A 22,244-nucleotide genomic window follows, 5' to 3' on the forward strand; every position below is an offset into this window, starting at 1 on the left:
CAGACAAAGAGGAGAAAAACTCAAATAGAACAATAATGGATTCAGAGCAATAATGAGAGTGACCGCAATGTTGTCAAATTAGTGAACAGTGGTCTTTATTACTGGTGGTAAGCGTGCCTCTGTAGAGCGGATTGTTTTTTGCTAGGCTTGTGGGCAGACACCTGTTGAAACACTGCAACCTTGCAACGGGGTCAGCTCCTGTCAAATCTCGTTATCAACCCCACAGTGTTTCTTAGTGCTCTCCAGACAACCATTGTGCAAGAAGTCATTACTCTCTGTGCCCTGAGGGACAGTCATGTTACAGGGATATGATTTGTGTTACGACCCCACAGGAGAAGTGGCCTCATGATGAGAAGACTCGGAAAGAATAGCTAGCAACAATAAATCTTCTCTGAAGGAGCTAAGACTTAAGAAGCAGTGGAAGGAGAACATTAAAGGGAGTTAAAACACACAGAGCTTCTGGTGGGGCATACCTCAAACACAATGAGGTAATCAAAGGGAAACCCGAGGGTCTGGAATTAGTCAAGAGTGCAATGATTGCGGACTGTCAAGAAACAATCCTTGAAATACCTAGAGCGGCTACATCTCTCTAAATACTCCTGGATATCAATGCGTTATTGAAGGACTGATCAGCAATCCGATTGTGGAAAGTCTACATGGCGGCCTGAAGTGATGGATACTGGCTGGAGAAAAAAAATGCAAAAGCCTCATTCCTTTAGACATTACATTATTATTATATTATTCACCTGTAGCACATGCTAATACATTTTATATCTAAAAAAAAAATATTTTAAACTAGATTTTATGGGGTCTGATGGTAAATGTGCTTGATAATCAGACATTTAGAATTTTTTACTGATCATAGGTTATAGAAAACAGATTATTAAAGGGGTTATCCCATCACTTATCTAAAAAAATAAAAATCAGACATCATATAGTACATTATGGTCTCTTTCTAACAAAGCTAGAACCAGTCCTGTACCTCACATGGATCCAGAGATGTCTCCATTCATTGCTCTGCTAGATTTATAGTTCAAGGGGAGTGTCCATTCTGCTGCAGCTCAGGGGGGCGTGTCCATTTTCTGCTGCTCTCGCCCTATCACAGCTCAGGAGCAGTTGAAGGATGAAACTGAGCATGTGCGGTCATCTCAGTGAGTCGAACAAAGAAATAAGAAAAAGAACAAACAGCAGGTGGCGCTATACAGAATGATTTTATTAAATAGCTCAGTGGCTATACAATTTTTTTTATTACAAGCAATTACAAAAGTATTCAGATCCAGGTGCTGGTTTAAAAACTGTAAAATATTTTTTTGTGGGAAAACCCCTTTAAGGGTAGTTCCAAGGAAATTCCAAATTATACTGCGGTTCTCTTCTGAAAACAAGGGCCTGGTTACCAGAGTTTCTGGATTAATTACGCAATAAGTGCAATACATTGATAGACTGAATACATGCGAAAGCTCAGCCGTTTTAGAGGAAACACAAAACTTCAGGAGCTTCAGTAATTGGGGTAAAGCCAAGAGCAGTATCCTTATGGATATGGTCATGTAAATGTGGCATTTCATAAATTTTCCAGTCTATTTACAACTGTTATAGAAGTAACCATATAGGGAACCATCAAGTCCCACCACCAATTTGGTGGTGACTAACCAGGTTGTGGAGCCTAATGAACCCTCTGTTATTCAGTCTTAGCCACCAGAAGGCCATGTGCATTTTTCCAATTCGGTCCTGCAATCCCCAGAGCAGTTGCCAACTGGTGGCAGGGGCGATGCTTGGAATGTTAGGCAAGGATGTTGAGATAAACAAGTTACTAAAACCAAAGATCAATACCAGGAAGTCAGAGCTGGAACAACAGTATCTGGAAAGATTCAAGACATAGCAGAGGTAAATAGTCCTAAAAGGAAGGCAATGAAACAAACGTCTGATTTTGTGGAGATTAAGTGAAGATTTGTAACAAAGTCAGAAAATTGAAGATGACAGTAGACAGGAACACTAACCTAAAGGTTCAGGCAAGGTCCTGAGGGCCAGGAGATATCAAATATGGTGATGTCAAGCCAAACTGGTAACCAGAAACAGCACAGAATGGTGCCAACAGGGCAAGGACAGTGTCCTTGGTAAGTAACAGCAGGTTTATGGAAAACTTAGTATTTGCACTAGTGTAGACAACAGAAAAGATGGTGCTAGTGATGAGGTCTCTGTGGGGTGATGGATTGTGAAAACATTTGCAGAACGAGGATGAGACTGATGAGACTGCATTGGCAGATCGACTCCCACTGGAATCGACCCTGCTAAGATGCCACCAAACATGAAGATGCGTGGTAACAGTTTTTGCTTGCTTTATCTTTTTTAGACACACAACAAGCTTCTAATGTGTCCTAAGCACATGTTACCGGATTGAATGCACATGCAGATCTGATTTAAGAGTTTCCTCCTGTCCTAATCAGAGGTCAAAACAATGAGTTACTAAAACTGCTTTCACTTCCTCTACACCAAAGGCCTGTCTAGAGCCTGGAGGCAGTAGGTTAAAAAAGCAATTTGTCTGACTGCTGTCCTGTCTCTTGTCCCTTGTATCCCCCCATCCACTTGCCTACTTCTTGTTTGGGGTTAGGAGATGTCACAGCAAAAGAGAACCCTGCATGAGAAATGTCCTCTAGTTCCCTGCTCAGGCTTAAAGGGTGATAGGTTAAAAAAACGTCTGCAATATTATTTATCTAATCTGGTCAGTACATAAACACTTGGCTACAGGGAGCTCTACGAGTCTTCCTAGGAAAATAGTGAGGTCCGGTCACCACTGCGAGTGATAAAGTTTTATGTTAAGCTGATCACCTGCATCATGGAAGGACGTGAAGTACATGTGAATTGTTTTCAAAACCCAACTGTGTGCCAAGTACCACAAAAAAGTGTAGAGCGTCACAAAAAAAGGATGCAGCCTATTACATGCGCTCTAGAGCTCCTGGACTGTATCCTAACCCTCTGGTGCTTAGAAGAGTTTTCTAGGATTACTTAAGTTTTCAGTTATCCCTCGTAGTGTGTTTGACATATTATTTCATTCTTACCTGCTCTACGCCGCTCCAGTACTGCGCCCAGGGTCCCGCCCGGCCATCTCACTTGCTTACTTCCAGCCAGAAACAGGCATGGTCACGTTCCGTGCTTAAGCCAATGATCAGCTTCAGCAGTGATGTGTCCCCAAGCAACTTGTCATTGTGATCACATGCCACTTGGGGCACATGTCACCGCTACAAGAGTCAGGGACTAGTGACTCCCCTTCAAGAAAGTTTAGGGAGAACCTGTTTGTGCTCCAGTATTTTGCATAAGCCACTCTAACAAATTGCAGAGTTCAATATCTAGATGTGGATTCTCCAGATGAAGGAGCTGGGTAGAAGGGGAAACCTGATGGCCACACAAATCCCCTTAGGAGGAACGCCTAAGAGAACCGCGCCCTGAAAAATCAGTGTAACAAACAAACAAGGAAAAGTGCAAACACAGTGAATAAAACATTAATACGATATCCAGTGTCTCGTAGGATGGCTAGGATATGCCCTCAATTTGAGATAGGGGTGGGTCCCACCTCTGGGACCCACTCCTATAGCCAGGATGATTACTTAGTAACCTGATGAAGGGGACTTTTTGAGCCCCAAACGCGTTGTTTTAGGTATATACGATATCTATGAAATAAAGAAGATTTGATCCTAAAAGACCTCTCCACCAGTGATTTTGCACCTGACCAGAAATATCTTCTCCTACAAGCATCCTTTGGGGGATTGGGCATCCGATCCCAAAGAAATTCCTTCTGCGGCTGCAGTCCTGGAAAAAGGGTCTATAATTGTATAAGTCTACAATAGTGTTGTGCCTATTAGTAGCACAACCCTAGAAGGTGAGTACCTTCGTCTTCTAACCAACTGACACTAGTGTTGGACGTACTACCCTATTGTGCGCCCCCCACCCCTCCTTTTGTCTTTTTTCCCCCTCGTTATTGAGTGGAAACTAGATACGCCCGTGTCTTGAAGATATAGCCAGAATGGGGCGCACTCAGCTGTTTTCAGAAGTTCCAAAGCAATGAATGGAGGATTGCCACGCATGTGCAGTGTGCTCTTCCTGCACGGGTCCCAGAAGCAAGACTTCCACCTATTCTAGCAATATTCCATCAATATGGGAATACCCCTTTAAATAGTCACTGCTTCCTGTAAAAACTATACAAATAGCTCTCTTCCAGAAGAAGGAGAGCTTTTTGAATATTGCCATTTGCAAGGCTATCTAATGTGCCTGTATTCTGCTCTGAATGAGGGCACAATTCACAAAAATGCGAAATAAAGGAAAGATGCTCTTTGGTTTTATCGAAATGGAGTTATATTAGGGAATAGCTTGTAACATTATATTCTAATATTCTCAACCAATTAAGAACACACCTCCTCTGTACCAATCTAACAGAACCATCTCTACCATCAGAACCCATCTCTATGCACATTACCACTTTCTGTTTTCCATTTTTTAGCATGCCATGCCCTGTGACCATGAATGTTAGGTCTGGTAGATAAGTAGACTCCGTAGTCACCGAGACAGGAAGTGATGTCGTTTGACAGGGGAATACAGCGAGAATTACATCATTTGGAAGGGAAAGAGAAGCAATACACAGGAAAACATCTGTAATCATGTTACATGGCGTGTTATATACAAAGGTGTCATGTTGCTTAGTCACTGAAATGGTTTAAACCTCTAAAGCATTTGTTATTAGATTTGTGATATAATATATCCCTTTATGTAAAGATTACAAGGGCCGTACCTCAGTGTCTGCTACTATTCCAATAATTTAAATTTCTCTACTTTTAAGAGAGATAGTAATACTTCATAAAATAGTTATCAATCAACATTCCCCATATGTATGCTTTATGTTGGCATAATTTTGTAAATGTCATTTTTTTTTTTTAGGACGTTAGAAGGCTTCAAATTTTAGAAGCAATTTTTCAAATTTTCACCAAAATTTCCAAAACTATTTTTTTTTAAGCACCAATTCAGTTATAAAGTGATTTTTAAGGGGCTTACGTAATGGAAACCAGCTATTAATGACCCCATATTAGAAACTACACCTCTCAAATTATTCAAAACTGATGTTACAAACTTTGTTAACTCTTGAGGTGTTCCACAAGAATTAAAGGAAAATGGAGGTGAAATTTCAAAATTAAACTTTTTTGGTAGATTTTTCGTTAGTCAATTTTTTCTTGCAAAACAGCAAGGGTTGACAGCAAAGTAAACCTCAATATGCATTACTCTGATTCTGCAGTTTACAGAAATACCCCATATGTGGTGGTAAACTGATCTATGGGTATGTGTCAGTGGTCAGAAGCAAAGCAGCACCATATGGATTTTGGAGGCAGATTTTGCTGGAATGGATTTTGTATTTGAAGAAACCCTGATGTACCCCTACAGTGGAAACGTGGAAACCCTCAAAAAGGGACCCTAGTTGGGAAACTATACCCCTTAAAGAATATATTAAGGGGGGTACTGAGCACTTTGACCCCCCTAAGTGTTTTACAGAATTTGGAAACACTTGACTGTGAAAATGAAAAGTTTCATTTCTTCCAATAAAATGTTGCTTGAGCCCCAAATTTTTCGTTTTCACAAGGGTAACAGGAGAAAAAGCAGCCCATAATTTGTTACCCATTTTCTCCTGAATACATCAACACCCTATATGTGGTGGTAAACTGCCGTAGGGGCACATGGCAGGACTCAGAACGGAAGGAGCGCCTTATGGCTTTTCCAGCGCAGATTTTGATGGATTGGTTTATGGGTGCCATTGGTTTTCATTTTTTAGGTGATTGGCTTATGTGGGGGCTCATTTTTTGGGGGATGAGGCGACGTTTTTTTTTATTGGTACAATTTTGGGGTACATGAGACTTTTTGATCGCTTGGTATTACACTTTTCGTGAGGCAAGGTGACAAAAAAAATGGATGTTTTGGCATAGTTTTAAAAAAAAATTTTTTTTACAGCATTCACCTGAGGGGCCATCTCATGTGTTATTTTTATAGAGCAGGTTGTTACGGACACGATAATACCCAATGTGTTTATTACATTTCTTTTAAGTTTTACACAGGGAAAGCCATTTTCTGAGAGCCATATTTTTTTTATTTTTTTTTGGGCGTAGGGGCTTTTTTTTGTGGGATGAGATGATGGTTTGATTTGTACTATTTTGGGGTACATAAGACCTTTTGATCGCTTGGTATTACACTTTTTGTGAGGCAACGTGTCCAGAAAATGCCTTTTTTTTTTTACACCTTTTTATTTTATTTATTTTATTTTTTAACGGCGTTCATCTGACAAGGTGGATCATGTGATATTTTTATAGGGCCGGCATAAAGCAGGACTCCAGCTATCAGTCACTGCCGGACCCCTGCAGCTGATCGGGCGGGCTGAGCTCCTGCACCCGCCGATCAGCGCGCCGTAGTACTATGTAACTGGGATTTAAGCCAGAGCAGCCAGCGCCGTACATGTAAGGCGCTTATAGCAAACGGCTTAAAGAGGTTCTGAAGCAGTTGCAGAAATGTACTGTATACTACAGAATCCACCCAGTGTACAAACTTTTTAGCAATGTAGGGCTTGGTGTTGAGTAGTTAAGCTGCTATACACATCTCAACTGACCCTTCATGACAGGGAGAATGAGGATCAGGCATGCCACAACTGAACATGGTTGTTACCTTGCGCTGCCGAAGAGTTAAGCAATTGGTAGTGGTTTGCCTTATGCTTCTTTCACATTAGCGTTAGGATTGTCTGGCAGGCTGTGCTGCAGTTTTTGTCCGGCCGCCTCTCGGCATGTTTGCCGTGCTGCGGTCGCATCTCCGACCCTTCCACATCATAGTGAATGGGGCCAGAGCAGACTTCCAGCGGCACACGTGTGCTAGCGTTAATACTGATCCAACAGGCTAAGGCTACTTTCACACTCACGTGTTGGGCGGATCCGTCATGGATCTGCAAAAACTGATCTGTTACAATAATACAACCGCATGCATCCGTCATGAACGGATCCGTTTGTATTATCTGTAACATAGCCAAGACGGATCCGTCATGAACTCCATTGAAAGTCAATGGAGGACGGATCCGTTTTCTATTGTGCCAGATTGTGTCAGAGAAAACGGATCCGTCCCCGTTGACTTGCATTGTGTGGCAGGACGGATCCGTTTGGCTCAGTTTCGTCAAGCAGACAGCAAAACGCTGCAAGCAGCGTTTTGTTGTCCGCTCCAAAGCGGAATGGAGACGGAACGGAGACAAACTGATGCATTCTGAGCGGATCCTTTTCTATTCAGAATGCATTAGGGCAAAACTGATCCGTTTTGGCTCGCTTGCGAGAGCCCTGAACGGATCTCACAAACGGAAATCCAAAACGCTAGTGTGAAAGTAGCCTTACTCTCTCTAATGTAATAAAAATGTATTTCAGGCCAAGTGTGCATGTTTACGACCAGGTCAGGAAGAGAGCTGTAGAGAGTTTGTATCACCAGTATTGAAAAAAAAATCCTATGTCTGTCAAGATTAACTTTTTATCAGACCTAGATTTTTAATACAGATGACACCCCCCCCCCCCCACCCCCCATGGGTTATTGCATCTCATTTGATTCATAAGAAACAAAAAATGTCGTTCCGATCCCACGATCAATGTCCAGACGTCTAACAATCAATTAAAGTCCTGATATATTTGAGTATAATATACACTCCTCAACAATAAACTTGCAACACCAAGAAGAACAAGCAGAAAAGTTATGCAAATCAAGAAAGTAGCATGTGTCGCAAAAAATACAAATTTCAAGCTCCTACCTTCAATCTGTGGCTTGTGGAAGGGGCATAAAAGCCGGATTGAAAGCAAAGTTTTTTAGCCACGTGATACCTAAAAGAAATTGGATCAAGTCATGTGGGATGATTATGCGATGCCTCCTGTTCGTCGATGTGCCAGTTACTGCCACTTGTCTCAAACTGAGAGGGACAGAATCCTTGAACTGAGAGACCTTGGTTTATCCTCAGGCAGATCGCCTAGGCCTAGGTCGAGATTTCAGCACTATTCAATGCTGTTTGTCCCCGTGGCTGGGAGAACGACATTGAACTTGAATGATTGCAAGAAGTGTACAGAGGCAAAACTCTGCACAGACGGATCTTCAGATCAGAAGAATGGCATGTAGTGATCCACTCTGTACTACAAGTGAAATTGGGAGTCACATCCCAAGCCTAGGGTAGCAAACAGTGTCTACACAAACCATGAGAAGGCATTTGCCCAACATTGGGTTACAAGCCAGACACCAAGCTATAGGTGTTTCATTGACCTAAGGCCACCGCTTTCAAAGGCTATCAAGTAGCATAGCAAGACAGCAAGGGAGGTCTATTGAAGATAAGGGTCGGCACTGCCTTGTAATGGCTGCGGTGCACGTGTCAAAAGGTCGGGCGTCCCAGCAAACAATGTAAAGAAGAGGACCGCACTCGCAAATGGAATTTTCACTGCTGTGGTTTATTCAGTCACTCTTAAAGACATAGTGACGCGTTTCAGCACATAGAAAGTGCTTTCATCAGACCATACAACACACTACTATCATTGTGTCTTATATACATTCAAAAGGTAAAGGGACTGACGTCATGAGATGTAAGGCTCTCCCAAATGGAGGCCGATACAGGTTCAGTTGTGTGCATACCATAGACCATGGGAATCAATGTAAAGCGGTGGAAAAATTCAAGTCCGCTGAAATCAAACATAAATCAAAGTATAAGCATTATGCATATTATGCAAACATGATCAAGCATAGATAAAGCCAGAAATATTGTAATCCCTATTGAGGCCTCTTGGTTCCACCGTTTGAAGTCGGTGGATCCAGTACGCCTCTCTCTTTAGGAGCATTTTGTTCCTATCGCCACCGCGGCGGGGTAATGGTACATTTTCGATCACTTGAAATCGCAGTTGGGATATTGCATGTCTTTTCTCATGAAAATGGTGCGGTAAAGGAAGCAGTAAATTCTCGGTGCGAATAGTGGACTTGTGTTTGCTTAATCTGTCTTTGATGCGCATAGAGGTTTCACCCACATAGAGCAAACCACAGGGACATTTGAGGATGTATATGACATGTTTGCTGTCACATGTGAACATGCCCTTAATTGGGATCTGTTCACCGGAATGGGGATGTGTAGATAGGCGCCTTTAATGACACTGGAGCCAGTTATTACAGTTCAGGCATGGGAATGTGCCCTGACGTGGAGTGGTCAGTGTGGTTTGTCGCAGACGGGTTTAATGGTGCCTATGTCGGCTCGAATAATTTTATCCCGGATATTATCTGATCTTTTGAAAACACATCATGGGCGGAGTCTGGAATGCCTCTATCTGGGGGTATGACCTCGAGACTATGTGCCAGTGTTTATTAATAATGCCTCTGATCTTCTGTGTCCAGAAGATCAGAGGCATTATTAATAAACACTGGCACATAGTCTCCGAGGTCATACCCCCAGATAGAGGCATTCCAGACTCCGCCATGATGTGTTTCAAAAGATCAGATAATATCCGGGATAAAATTATTCGAGCCGACATAGGCACCATTAAACCCAGTCTGCGACAAACCACACTGACCACTCCACGTCAGGGCACATTCCCATGCCTGAACTGTAAATAACTGCTCCAGTGTCATTAAAGGCGCCTATCTTACACATCCCCATTCCGGTGAACAGATCCAATTAAGGGCATGTTCACATGTGACAGCAAACATGTCATATACATCCTCAAATGTCCCTGTGGTTTGCTCTATGTGGGTGAAACCTCTATGCGCATCAAAGACAGATTAAGCAAACACAAGTCCACTATTCGCACCGAGAATTTACTGCTTCCTTTACCGCACCATTTTCATGAGAAAAGACATGCAATATCCCAACTGCGATTTCAAGTGATCGAAAATGTTACCATTACCCCGCCGCGGGTGGCGATAGGAACAAAATGCTCCTAAAGAGAGAGGCGTACTGGATCCACCGACTTCAAACGGTGGAACCAAGAGGCCTCAATAGGGATTACAATATTTCTGGCTTTATCTAATGCTTGATCATGTTTGCATAATATGCATAATGCTTATACTTTGATTATGTTTGATTTTCAGCGGACTTGAATTTTTCCACCGCTTTACATTGATTCCCATGGTCTATGGTATGCACACAACTGAACCTGTATCGGCCTCCATGTGGGAGGAGCCTTACATCTCATGACGTCAGTCCCTTTCCTTTTGAATGTATATAAGACACAATGATAGTAGTGTGTTGTATGGTCTGATGAAAGCACTTTCTATGTGCTGAAACGCGTCACTATGTCTTAAGAGTGACTGAATAAACCACAGCAGTGAAAATTCCATTTGCGAGTGCCGGTCCTCTTCTTTACATAGCAAGGGAGGTCTATCTTCTTCAGCGATGAATCCCACGTTTTTTCTTAGATGCAATGATAGCTGGAGACTGGTCAAGGGACCACGCAGGCAACACCAGAAGAGGCCTTCACAATAGAACGTCACACCAGTTCTGCTCCCAGGATTATGGTGTGGTGTGGCATAATGTACGGTATCCAGACATATCTAGTCTTCATTTCAGGTACACTAACAGCTCAGCATTACAATGATTTGGTTGTGTAATCAGTGGCACAGCCATTACTCCAAATTGTTCCATGAGCCTAGGACGCAAGTTGCTCATGCTACTGGGAGCAGCTAGCATGACCTAAACGTGCTACCATGGCCTTTAGCATCTCCGGACTTGTCTCCTATTGAGCATATCTGGGACGTCATTGGTCGGCAATCACACAGGGAGCTTCCTGCAGTAGATCTTGATGATTTTTATGCCCAAGTGCACTCAGTGTGATGGAACACTCCTCAGACAACCATTAATAACCTCAGAGATAGCATGCCAAGGCATGTAAGTGTGTGTATTCCTGTGTACGGTGCTCATACTCGATACCGAAGAAATCAATATGTTTTGAATATTTTCGTTTCCATTTTTTCATCATTTGCATATTATTAAAGGGAACCTGTCAGCGGCAAAAGCCATCCCACACCGCCAGCAGCACCTTCAAGTAGCCGGCAGTGAGTTTCTAATAATGATTTTCTCACTGCTGGCGGTTTGGGATGGCTTTTGCCGCTGACAGGTTCCTTTAACATGTCTATCGATACTATGATTTCCATAATTCCACGACTTTTCCATCTTGCTGTTGCAATTTCAAAGTTGAGGAGTGTATTTCATGGATCTTTATCTAGTAAACCTCAATGCAAAATAACAGGAAAATATTTACCAAATTGATAAGCTGAGTATGAACAATGTCTTCCACCAGCACAGCAGTCTCCTGCAGGGGGCGCCGCGCATCTCCAAGTGAAAACCTAAATGTAAAGCAGAAAACACATGGAAATTAACAACACAGAGGAAGGGGTACAGCACATACACAAATAAGCAAAGGCTTGAAAGTCCAAATTACATCAGAAAAAGGCCAGAAGTGCGTTGGTGATGGGACCTGCTGACTAGCTGATATACATGGAGGTATCTTCACCCTCTCCAGATGAATAAAAAAAAGGATGAACTTGTAATTTAAGATAACCGGTCCTTTGTTTGCACAGGAGATAGCCAGTGTCAGATCATTTCCCCATTTTAAACAAATGCATGCTCCTTTACTTCTTCACAATGTTACCCAATAGACCTCAAGTCAACAGGCTCCATTAGGAGCCTGCAGTATCCAACATACTATGGATCTAAGGATCAAACCATACGTCGTTCTTAGCAGAAACCAGGAGAAGCATGAACATAGCCTAGGAAATGGCAACTGGAAAGTCAAATCATCTTGTATTCTGCCTGGAGAATCAGAGGTAAGTAACGATCAATTCCTTATTGCAGGCAGATTGCATGTCTCCTCCTGAAATCCGGGAAACCCATTTCATAAATGGTCGTTTTACGTAACACATAAACTGAATGAGTGCACATAACCTGGAATTGTTGATCTTTAGTTTCTCTCTGCTGCACTGTAGCTCATAGCAAAATTGCTTCAGGAATGGTTTTGAGGAACATGAGACCCAACAGGACTGTATCGTAAGGGTATTTTTAAGTGACTGATTGGTTCTCCCCTTTAATTCTGTTTAATACTCTATGTAATAGTTTATAAGTTTCCCTTGTAATGAAGTGGGTTAGAGATGGTACCCATCCCCCATTGTGCTGATAAGACCACATTCCTGAGTAATCTCAGAGACATGCGTGATGCACATTAAAGGAGCGGCTAACAGGTTGATACTCTGTGACCCACCTGATCAACCAGCAGGGCTGATGCAACGATCTGCAGACCAGTGAGAGGAGGAGGTCCTTGTGTCAAAGCTCCTCCCACAGACAAGGTAATGGACTGTCTATCACCCACTGATAAGAGGCTCTAAGATCTGCACTGTCATTACACCTGCAAAACCCCCTTCACATAAATAAGGAGGGGTCATAGACTATAAAAAACACATAACGGGTCATGCAGGTGCACAGAACATCAAGAAATGGACAATTGACTTTGTACCGGAGACTTTGTTATCCAAGAAGATCAGAAGTGAAGAAGACCTCAGTGAGACAGTTCTTGGTTAATCCAACACATTTTTTAATTTTTTTTTAGAGATCCAATGGTCCCGAAATAGATTTCTGTCAAATGATTAGGCTATATATGAAGAATAGGTTCTGATATTGAGTGTTGAAAAAGAATTAAAGTGGAAGAACCAGGGGTGCAGTGTATTGTAAGGGTATTTTTAAGTGACTGATTGGTTCTCCCCTTTAATTCTGTTTATTACTGTGTAATAGTTTAGGTTTCCCTTGTAATGAAGTGGGTTAGAGATAGTACCCATTCCCCACTGTGCCAAGACCACATTCCTGAGTGATCTCAGAGACATGCGTGATACACACTGGAGGAGAGGCTAACAAGTTTATACTCTAAGACCCACCTTGTCTAAGGAGACTCCACCAGGCCCTCCAGGTAGGATGTGAGAATGATTGCCCTATCTTCTTGTACACCCTGGGGTGTTGGCCATGTGTTATAACGGGGTAGACGGAGTCTGCACCCCATTTAGGCGAGTGATGTTTATTTACTTTTTATTATTCTGTATGTAATTTCTTTGTGTTATTGTATATTTAATCACTTAGTAAATATATTTATTCACGTAGCCTGCGTAAGCTTATTCATTTTCAAATCTTTTAAATTCACTTTACGTTACAAGGACATATTTAGTGGTCTCGGTGAGTCCATGCCTTGAAAGGTCAAAGCTGGTTTAAAGTGTCACTGTATTTTTCACCATATTTCATTACATTTAATAGAGAATAATGTAACTAGCAAATTTCTAAACCACTTTATAAAAAAAAATATCTGCCTACATCCACATGAAAAAAGCCATAAGGTCATAGTCACTAGGGGTTTCAGTTCCATCTAAATTGCACTCCGCAGCCTGTTGTCAGGCAAGATAAGTCACTGGTAACAGCGACTCGGAAGACGGCTCACAGGAAGTGGTGGCGTGTCACTGATAGCTGAGATTGGAAGCCTGATAAAACTGCTTCTATACAGCTTCTGAATCTCACAGGAGCCTCCTGTGCATCTGTATGTGTAAGTTATCCCTCCTTATCTGTTCTGTGAGCTTCATAGCTGAAAACAAACAGTTGGAAGAAAGGGAAATTGGAGCACTGCACACAGTACTGGCAGACTTCCATAGAAGGGATACACCACCTGCTTCTGAGTGAAATGCATCTAGCTGTGCAGCTAAAGCAGAGAATAATATGGCTAAAAATAAAAAATAAAATAAAGAAAGCCAAAACGTAACTAATCCATCATGATTATGATTGTACAAATAAGCACAGCCATTATGAAACCTTTTTTTTTGAAACCTCAGGTACACCTTAAAGGGGTTGTCCCTTTTCCTGTATCAGATCGGCAAGGGCCAGCCACAGCTCTCCTTTAACTTCACTGTTTACATTGCAGTGGCGAGCAGGTTTAATTGCAGCGCCTCTGTCCCGTTCACTTCAATAGGAAGGAGTGCTGCTTATTCTTTAAATAGCTGATCATGGGGGTGCCTGGAGTCGGACCTCCCAGATCTAATATTGATGACCTATCCTAAAACTAGGTCATCAATACAGGAACTGGGACAACCCCCTTTAAGGCTAAGTGTAAATCTTCAAATTGATATCCTCTTGTAAACTGCATTCATAGGATGTGATACATGATAGTTTATTAAACATTCTGGATGATCAGACAAGCAGTAATAAAAATTTACACGTATGTATAGAGAAATTACCAAGGTGCTCTCTGCTCTGCTCTTGCAAAAGTTCTAGATTATCTTTCAGTTTCCAACTGGAAAGTTTTTATATTCTAAGAAAATCTGAATTTTACTACACATACAAAAATGTATCTATTACTCCTTAGAGAAAATGAGGCTAAACCTTTTTTTTTATAAATCCATGAAGCTTGTGCACATTATGAGGTCCCCAACAAGTAGCAATTCTTCAGCAAAATGTTGAGTACTTGGCGGTGCTGACCTCTTATCTAAAACAGCAGTGAAGACATGTCATGTGAACTACATATCACACTTATCTCTCCCACACTCCAGCTGCCAACTCCTTCTCACGCTTTGAACACTTGTAGACATCAGCACGGTGGTTTTAAGCAGAAAAAAAAAAAGAAGAAAAAGAAGAAAAAAAAGACCAGGCCGCAAGCACTTCCTCTTGTTTCTCACAAGGCAAGGTCTGACTCATAATTGTTGACACTGCCCCTATAAAGCAGTCCCCTATTCACACCCAAAATTATCATTTTATTCTACTGCTTTATTTGTGGTTTCTGCATAAAACAAAAAGATATAAAGTAACTTTCTCAGAATTGTTTTTTTTCACATGAAGCTCTTAGACATCTAAGCTTACAAAAGTTTCTGATGTAAACACCTGAAGGTACTAAAGCAACAGCATTTCATAATCTGTATTTTCTTGTATAAAGAAGTAATACTATAACAGCTATATTCTAATACAAAAGAGGAACTATTATAGTAGCTATATTCTTGTACATAGGAGGAGTATTATAGTAGTTATATTCTTGTACATAGGAGGCAGTATTATAGTAGTTATATTCTTGTACATAGGAGCAGTATTATAGTAGTTATATTCTTGTATATAGGAGGTGGTATTATAGTAGTTATATTCTTGTACATAGAAACAGTATTATAGTAGTTATATTCTTGTACATAGGAGCAGTATTATAGTAGTTATATTCTTGTACATAGGAGGCAGTATTATAGTAGTTATATTCTTGTACATAGAAGGCAGTATTATAGTAGCTATATTCTTGTACATAGGAGCAGTATTATAGTAGTTATATTCTTGTACATAGGAGGCAGTATTATAGTAGTTATATTCTTGTACATAGGAGGCAGTATTATAGTAGTTATATTCTTGTACATAGGAGCAGTATTATAGTAGTTATATTCTTGTACATAGGAGGCAGTATTATAGTAGTTATATTCTTGTACATAGGAGCAGTATTATAGTAGTTATATTCTTGTACATAGGAGCAGTATTATAGTAGTTATATTCTTGTACATAGGAGCAGTATTATAGTAGTTATATTCTTGTACATAGGAAGCAGTATTATAGTGGTTATATTCTTGTACACAGAAGCAGTATTATAGTAGTTATATTCTTGTACATAGGAGGCAGTATTATAGTAGTTATATTCTTGTACATAGGAGGCAGTATTATAGTAGTTATATTCTTGTACATAGGAGCAGTATTATAGTAGTTATATTCTTGTACATAGGAGCAGTATTATAGTAGTTATATTCTTGTACATAGAGCAGTATTATAGTAGTTATATTCTTGTACATAGGAGCAGTATTATAGTAGTTATATTCTTGTACATAGGAAGCAGTATTATAGTGGTTATATTCTTGTACATAGGAGGCAGTATTATAGTAGTTATATTCTTGTACATAGGAGCAGTATTATAGTAGTTATATTCTTGCACACAGGAGCAGTATTATTGTAGTTATATTCTTGTAAATAGGAGACAGTATTATAGTAGTTATATTCTTGTACATAGGAGCAGTATTATAGTAGTTATATTTTTGTACATAGGAGCAGTATTGTAGTAGTTATATTCTTGTACATAGGAGCAGTATTGTAGTAGTTATATTCTTGTACATAGGAGGCAGTATTATAGTAGTTATATTCTTGTACATAGGAGGCAGTATTATAGTAGTTATATTCTTGTACATAGGAGCAGTATTATAGTAGTTATATTCTTGTACAGGAATATAACTACTATAATACTGCTCCTTGTACATAGGAGGCAGTATTATAGTAGTTATATTCTTGTACATAGGAGGCAGTATTATAGTAGTTATATTCTTGTACATAGGAGGCAGTATTATAGTAGTTATATTCTTGTACATAGGAGCAGTATTATAGTGGTTATATTCTTGTACATAGGAGGCAGTATTATAGTAGTTATATTCTTGTACATAGGAGGCAGTATTATAATAGTTATATTCTTGCACACAGGAGCAGTATTATAGTAGTAATATTGTTGTACATATAAGGCTACTTTCACACTAGCGTTCTGCTGTCCGCTCGTGAGCTCCGTTTGAAGGGCTCACGAGCGGAGCAGAACGCTTCCGTCCAGCCCTGATGCAGTCTGAATGGATGCGGATCCGCTCAGACTGCATCAGTCTGGCGGGCGTTCAGCCTCCGCTCCGCTCGCCTTCCGCACGGCCAGGCGGACAGCTGAACGCTGCTTGCAGCGTTCGGGTGTCCGCCTGGCCGTGCGGAGGCGAGCGGATCCGTCCACACTTACAATGTAAGTCAATGGGGACGGATCCGCTTGAAGATGACACAATGTGGCTCAATCTTCAAGCGGATCCGTTCCCCATTGACTTTCAATGTAAAGTCTGAACGGATCCGCTCAGGCTACTTTCACACTTAGAAAATTTTCTAAGTTTTAATGCAGACGGATCCGTTCTGAACGGATGCGAACGTCTGCATTATCGGAGCGGATCCGTCTGATGAAACATTAGACGGATCCGCTCCGAACGCTAGTGTGAAAGTAGCCTAAGGCAGTATTATAGTAGTTAAATTCTTGTACATAGAAGGCAGAAATATAGTAGTTATATTCTTGTACATAGGAGCAGTATCATAGTAGTTATATTCTTGTAAATAGGAGGGCAGTATTATAGTAGTTATATTTATAGTAGTAATATTCTGGTACATAGGAGGCAGAATTATAGTAGTTATATTTTTGTAGATAGGAGCAGTATTATAGTAGATATTTTCTTATACATAGGAGCAGTATTATAGTAGTTATATTATTGTACATAGGGGCAGTATTATAGTAGTCATATTCTTGTACATAGGAGCAGTATTATAGTACTTATATTCTTATAAATAGGAGCAGTATTATAGTAGTTATATTCTGTACATAGAAGCATTGTTATAGTAGATATATTCTTGTACATAAAAGGCAGTATTATAGTACTTATATTATTGTACATAGGGGCAGTATTATACTAGTTATATTCTTGTACATAGGAGCATTATTATAGTAGTTACATTCTTGTACATAGGAGCAGTAATATAGTAGTTATTTTCTTGTACATAAGAGGCAGTATTATAGTAGTTATATTATTGTACGTAGGAGCAGTATTATAGTAGTAATATTCTTGTATATAGGAGCAGTATTATAGTAGTTATATTCTTGTACATAGGAGGCAGTATTACAGTAGTTATATTCTTGTACATAGGAGCAGTATTATAGTAGTTATATTATTGTACATAGGAACAGTATCATAGTAGTTATATTATTGTACATAGGAGGCAGTATTATAGTAGTTATATTCTTGTACATAGGAGCAGTATTATAGTAGTTATATTCTTGTACATAGGAGGCAGTATTATAGTATTTATATTCTTGTAAATAGGAGACAGTATTATAGTAGTTATATTCTTGTACATAGGAGCAGTATTATAGTAGTTATATTCTTGTACATAGGAGCAGTATTATAGTAGGTACATTCCTGTACATAGGAGCAGTATTATAGTAGGTACATTCCTGTACATAGGAGCAGTATTATAATAGTTATATTCTTGTAGATAGGAGCAGTTTTATAGTAGTTATATTGTTGTACATAGGAGCAGTATTATAGTAGTTATATTCTTGTACATAGGAGGCAGTATTATAGTAGTTATATTCTTGTACAAAGGAGCAGTATTATAGTAGTTATGTTCTTGTACATAGGAGCAGTATTATAGTAGGTACATTCCTGTACATAGGAGCAGTATTATAGTAGGTACATTCCTGTACATAGGAGCAGTATTATAGTAGTTATATTCTTAACCATATTTCTTTTTATTGAGGTAAGAAAGCAAGGCCACATGCCTACACAAGACATCAGTATCATAACATTAAAAGTTACAGTGATTATCCAGCATACAAGTCATATGTAGACAATACTAGCGATTATCATCATCATCATCATCATAAAACAAACAACAAAAGGAGGAGAAAAGGGGGAGGAGGGGGAGATAATGGGTTAGGTGGGGGAGGGGGCAGAGAGGTGAGGGGATCCTGCTCTATCATGTGAAATTCCTGTGTGATTTCCATGGGGACCATAGCTTTAGGAAACAATGGCGAGAGTTTGTTTCCCAATGCGTCAGTTCCTCAAAGCGGTAGACATGATCTACCTTGTCCGTCCACATATCTAGATTTGGTGGGGAATCAGTTTTCCACAAAAGGGGAACCAGTAATCTCGCAGCTGTGATCAGCATTGTAGGGAGATTATTCTTAGCAGGGGTTATCGTGCTATTAGGGCACCACAGTAGGATAAGTTTGGCATCTAATAGGACTTTAGTTTTGCAAACGCTATTAATCATTGATTCTATCAATTTCCAAAACGGTTGAATCTTATGGCAGAACCACCAGATATGTGATAATGAACCGGTTTCTATGCCACATCTCCAGCACACCTCAGGTACCTCAGGATTAAGTTTGTGCAAGACTTCAGGAGTTTTGTACCATCTACTTAGTAGCTTAAAAGAATTCTCCTGAATTCTTACACAGCGACTGAAGCCATGAGAGTGGGCTAAAACAAAGGCCCTCTCTGGTTCCGTCAGGATCATGGAAAGCTCTCGCTCCCATGAGGTCACATAACCGAGCTCTGGAGGTAAAGAGGAAAGCAATTCCTTATACATCTGGGATAATGGCCTAAGAGGAGGCCTAGGGGCCAAGACTTTCTTTTCAAGCCAGGAAGGGGAGCTATTACTAGCAAAGTTCACTACGCATAAGTTAGTATCTCTCTTAAAGTCTGCTAAGTGGAAAAAAGGAGCTGACTTGATTTCGGGGCGATCCATTATTAAATCCCATTGCAAACTACCATCTGGGAGAAGGACATCCCGCAGGGACAAACCAGCGAGCCTTGACCAAATCCCGGAGGGGTTTGACACAGAAGGATGAATATGGCTCTGTAACAATTTAAGAGGCATACAGGGGTTAGGAAAGTTAAACTGCTGGGATTTGACCATTTTAGACCATTCTACTAGCATTCCTTTCCAAACCGGGGAAGAGGCGTAGTGGTTGGCTGAAAAGGGCCTAACACCCCATAGAGTGAGCTGATCTTGGCTGGTGAGTAGTGCAGATTCGAGCCGTGAGCAAAGAGAATTAGATTTGTGGGTCAGGGCAGATATACATCTACATAACTGAACAGCAGTGTAATATGACTTTACATCAGGCATCCCAAAGCCTCCAAACTTCTTGTCCCTTGTAAGGACAGAGTAGGCAATGCGTGGAGACTTACCATTCCAGAGGAAGCGCGTGAACACTCGGCGGACTTCTGAGAAGTATGAGTTTGGCAGCCATATGGGAATGGCTTGCAGCAAATAAAGAAATTTGGGGAGAATGAAAGTTTTCAGATAGTTTTTCCTCCCTATCCACGAAACAAAAGGGAGTTTCAGATTCTGTAGGTGAGTGCGAACCTCCTGCAGGAGTGGAGCATAGTTAAGGGAGGCTAGGTCTTGAATATTGGCCGAAACCCGTGTTCCTAAAAATGTAATGTCTCTGGAGGCCCAGGTAAATGGGGTGGCTTGTTTTAGACTATTGACTACAGACTGGGGACATGAAATATTAAGTGCCATGGATTTCCCATAATTTATTTTAAAATTGGATACAAATCCAAAATCCTCAAAAGTATTCAACAACTTGGGCAAGGCCTCTATAGGGTTGGAGGTCATGACTAAAAGGTCATCCGCGAATGCTGCAGTAACATGGGTTTGCGAGCCAATCTGAAGGCCTTTGATAGCTGGATCTGACCTAATTTTACACAAAAGGGTCTCTATGACCAGTACAAACAGTGCCGGGGAGAGGGGGCACCCTTGTCTTGTCCCGTTTGTGATGCGAAATGGTGGGGACAATGCTCCATTGACTTTGACCATGGCAGAGGGGGCCGAATAAAGGGTGTTAACAGCACTAATAAATTGGTCCGGGAGGCCAAACTTCGACAGGGTCCGCGACATAAAGAGCCAGCTGACCCTGTCGAAGGCTTTTTCCGCATCCGTGCTCACCAGGACTAAAGGTTTGGAGGATCTCTTGGCCCGATTCACAAGATGTAGAAGTCGCACCGTATTCTCCGACCCCTGTCTGCCATGGACAAAGCCTACTTGTTCCTCATGTACAATGTCAGGGAGGACATCCTGAAGCCTGGTAGCCAGAATCTTCGCCCACCACTTCACATCATTATTGAGTAAAGATATTGGCCTATAGTTACTGCAGCATGTTGGATCTTTGTTTTCCTTATGGAGGACAGTGATGTGCGCCAATAAGGAATGAGGAGCAAGAGACCCCCCTGTCAGAAGGTAGTTGCACAAGTTCCTGAAACGTGGGATTAACACATCCTGGAAGGATTTATAGTATGCAATGGAAAATCCATCCGGTCCGGGGCTTTTGCCCGATGGGATAGACATAAGGACCTTGCGCACCTCCGAATCTGAAATAGGCTTAGTCAGGAGGGAAGTTTTTAATGGGGATACAGAGGGAAGATCTAGAGACTGCAAGAATTTATCAGTGGCCTCGGATAAATCTCCTGGTGTAGTCCCATTAGGGGGCGGCAAATTATATAAGGCCTCGTAGAAGGCACAAAATGCTTTAGCAACATCTGGAGTGGACTTATGTATTTTGCCCTTGGAGTCTTTAATAGAGGAAACAAAGGAGTCAGAGAACTGCTTCTTGGCAATTGCCGACATCAGTCTGTTTCCTCTATCCCCATGTGCATAGGCCTTAAATCGGGAACGAAGTATCAACTTTGCTGAGGTGACATTCAATAGATTTTTTAGTTTTGTTCTGGCTTCAGTTAGTTCTGCTAGGATGCTTATAGCCCGAGATTCCTTATGGGAGGATTCTAAACGGGTTATGTTCGCCAATAAGGCGTCCAGGGCTAGTGTCCTTTGTTTTTTCAAAAAAGCTCCCAAAGCTATAAGCTCCCCCCTGAGGACCACCTTATGGGATTCCCATAATATAGAAGGAGAAGGAGGCGACTCTGGGGTATCATTAAGCGTGAAAAATTCAGATATTGAGGCCTTAATTTTGTCTGCATGTCTGGGGTCTAGAATCAGGGTATCATTGAGTCGCCAAAAGCGCTCCCTTCTCTGTGGTCCAAACAGGGAAAAATTAACAATGACAGGGGCATGGTCGGACAATGTTATATTACCTATCCGGGCTCCAGAGACATTACGCACGTGAGAACTCGACAGGAAAATGTAATCTAATCTGTGGAAAGACAGTTTAGCATGTGAATAAAAAGTATAATCTCGGCCATTGGGGTTTAGGGCCCGCCAGACATCTAGTACTTTAAGTTTCCTCAGGGAAATTTTTAATCTTCTCAGGAGCCTGTAAGATACTGAGGGTCTGCCCGCCGAGGTGTCCACCGCTGGCTCCAGGGCAACATTGAAGTCGCCCCCCAAAACTAGTAAGCCCTCAGAGAAGGAGGACAGCGCATTAAGGGTCTGAACGAGCCATGGTACTTGGCCTTTATTGGGAGCGTATAAGTTAGCAAAGGTCACTGGAGATTCGCCCAGTAAACCTTTTACAAAGATGTACCTGCCCTCAGGGTCTGCTGAGATAGCTGAGTGCTTAAAGGGGAGGCATTTATGCACAGCTATACTAACCCCTCTACTGGTGGAATCATGAGTACTGTGAAACCACTGGACAAATTTCTTGGGGGGAAGTTTAGGAACTTTGCCT

General features: G+C 41.1%; 1 protein-coding gene across 3 annotated transcripts in view; it reads right to left on the reverse strand.

Moving 5' to 3' along the window:
• The window catches only part of SUPT3H (SPT3 homolog, SAGA and STAGA complex component), a 496,743-nt gene that overhangs the window by 247,199 nt on the left and 227,300 nt on the right, over positions 1-22,244 (reverse strand). For all 3 annotated transcript variants that reach the window (XM_040427286.1, XM_040427284.1, XM_040427285.1), the window contains exon 3: positions 11,271-11,355. In XM_040427286.1, the coding sequence (XP_040283220.1) occupies positions 11,271-11,355 (85 nt within the window). The remainder of the gene's footprint in view (positions 1-11,270; positions 11,356-22,244) is intronic.

The sequence above is a fragment of the Bufo bufo genome, chromosome 4, assembly GCF_905171765.1.
Source record: "Bufo bufo chromosome 4, aBufBuf1.1, whole genome shotgun sequence".
Classification (NCBI taxonomy): domain Eukaryota; kingdom Metazoa; phylum Chordata; class Amphibia; order Anura; family Bufonidae; genus Bufo; species Bufo bufo.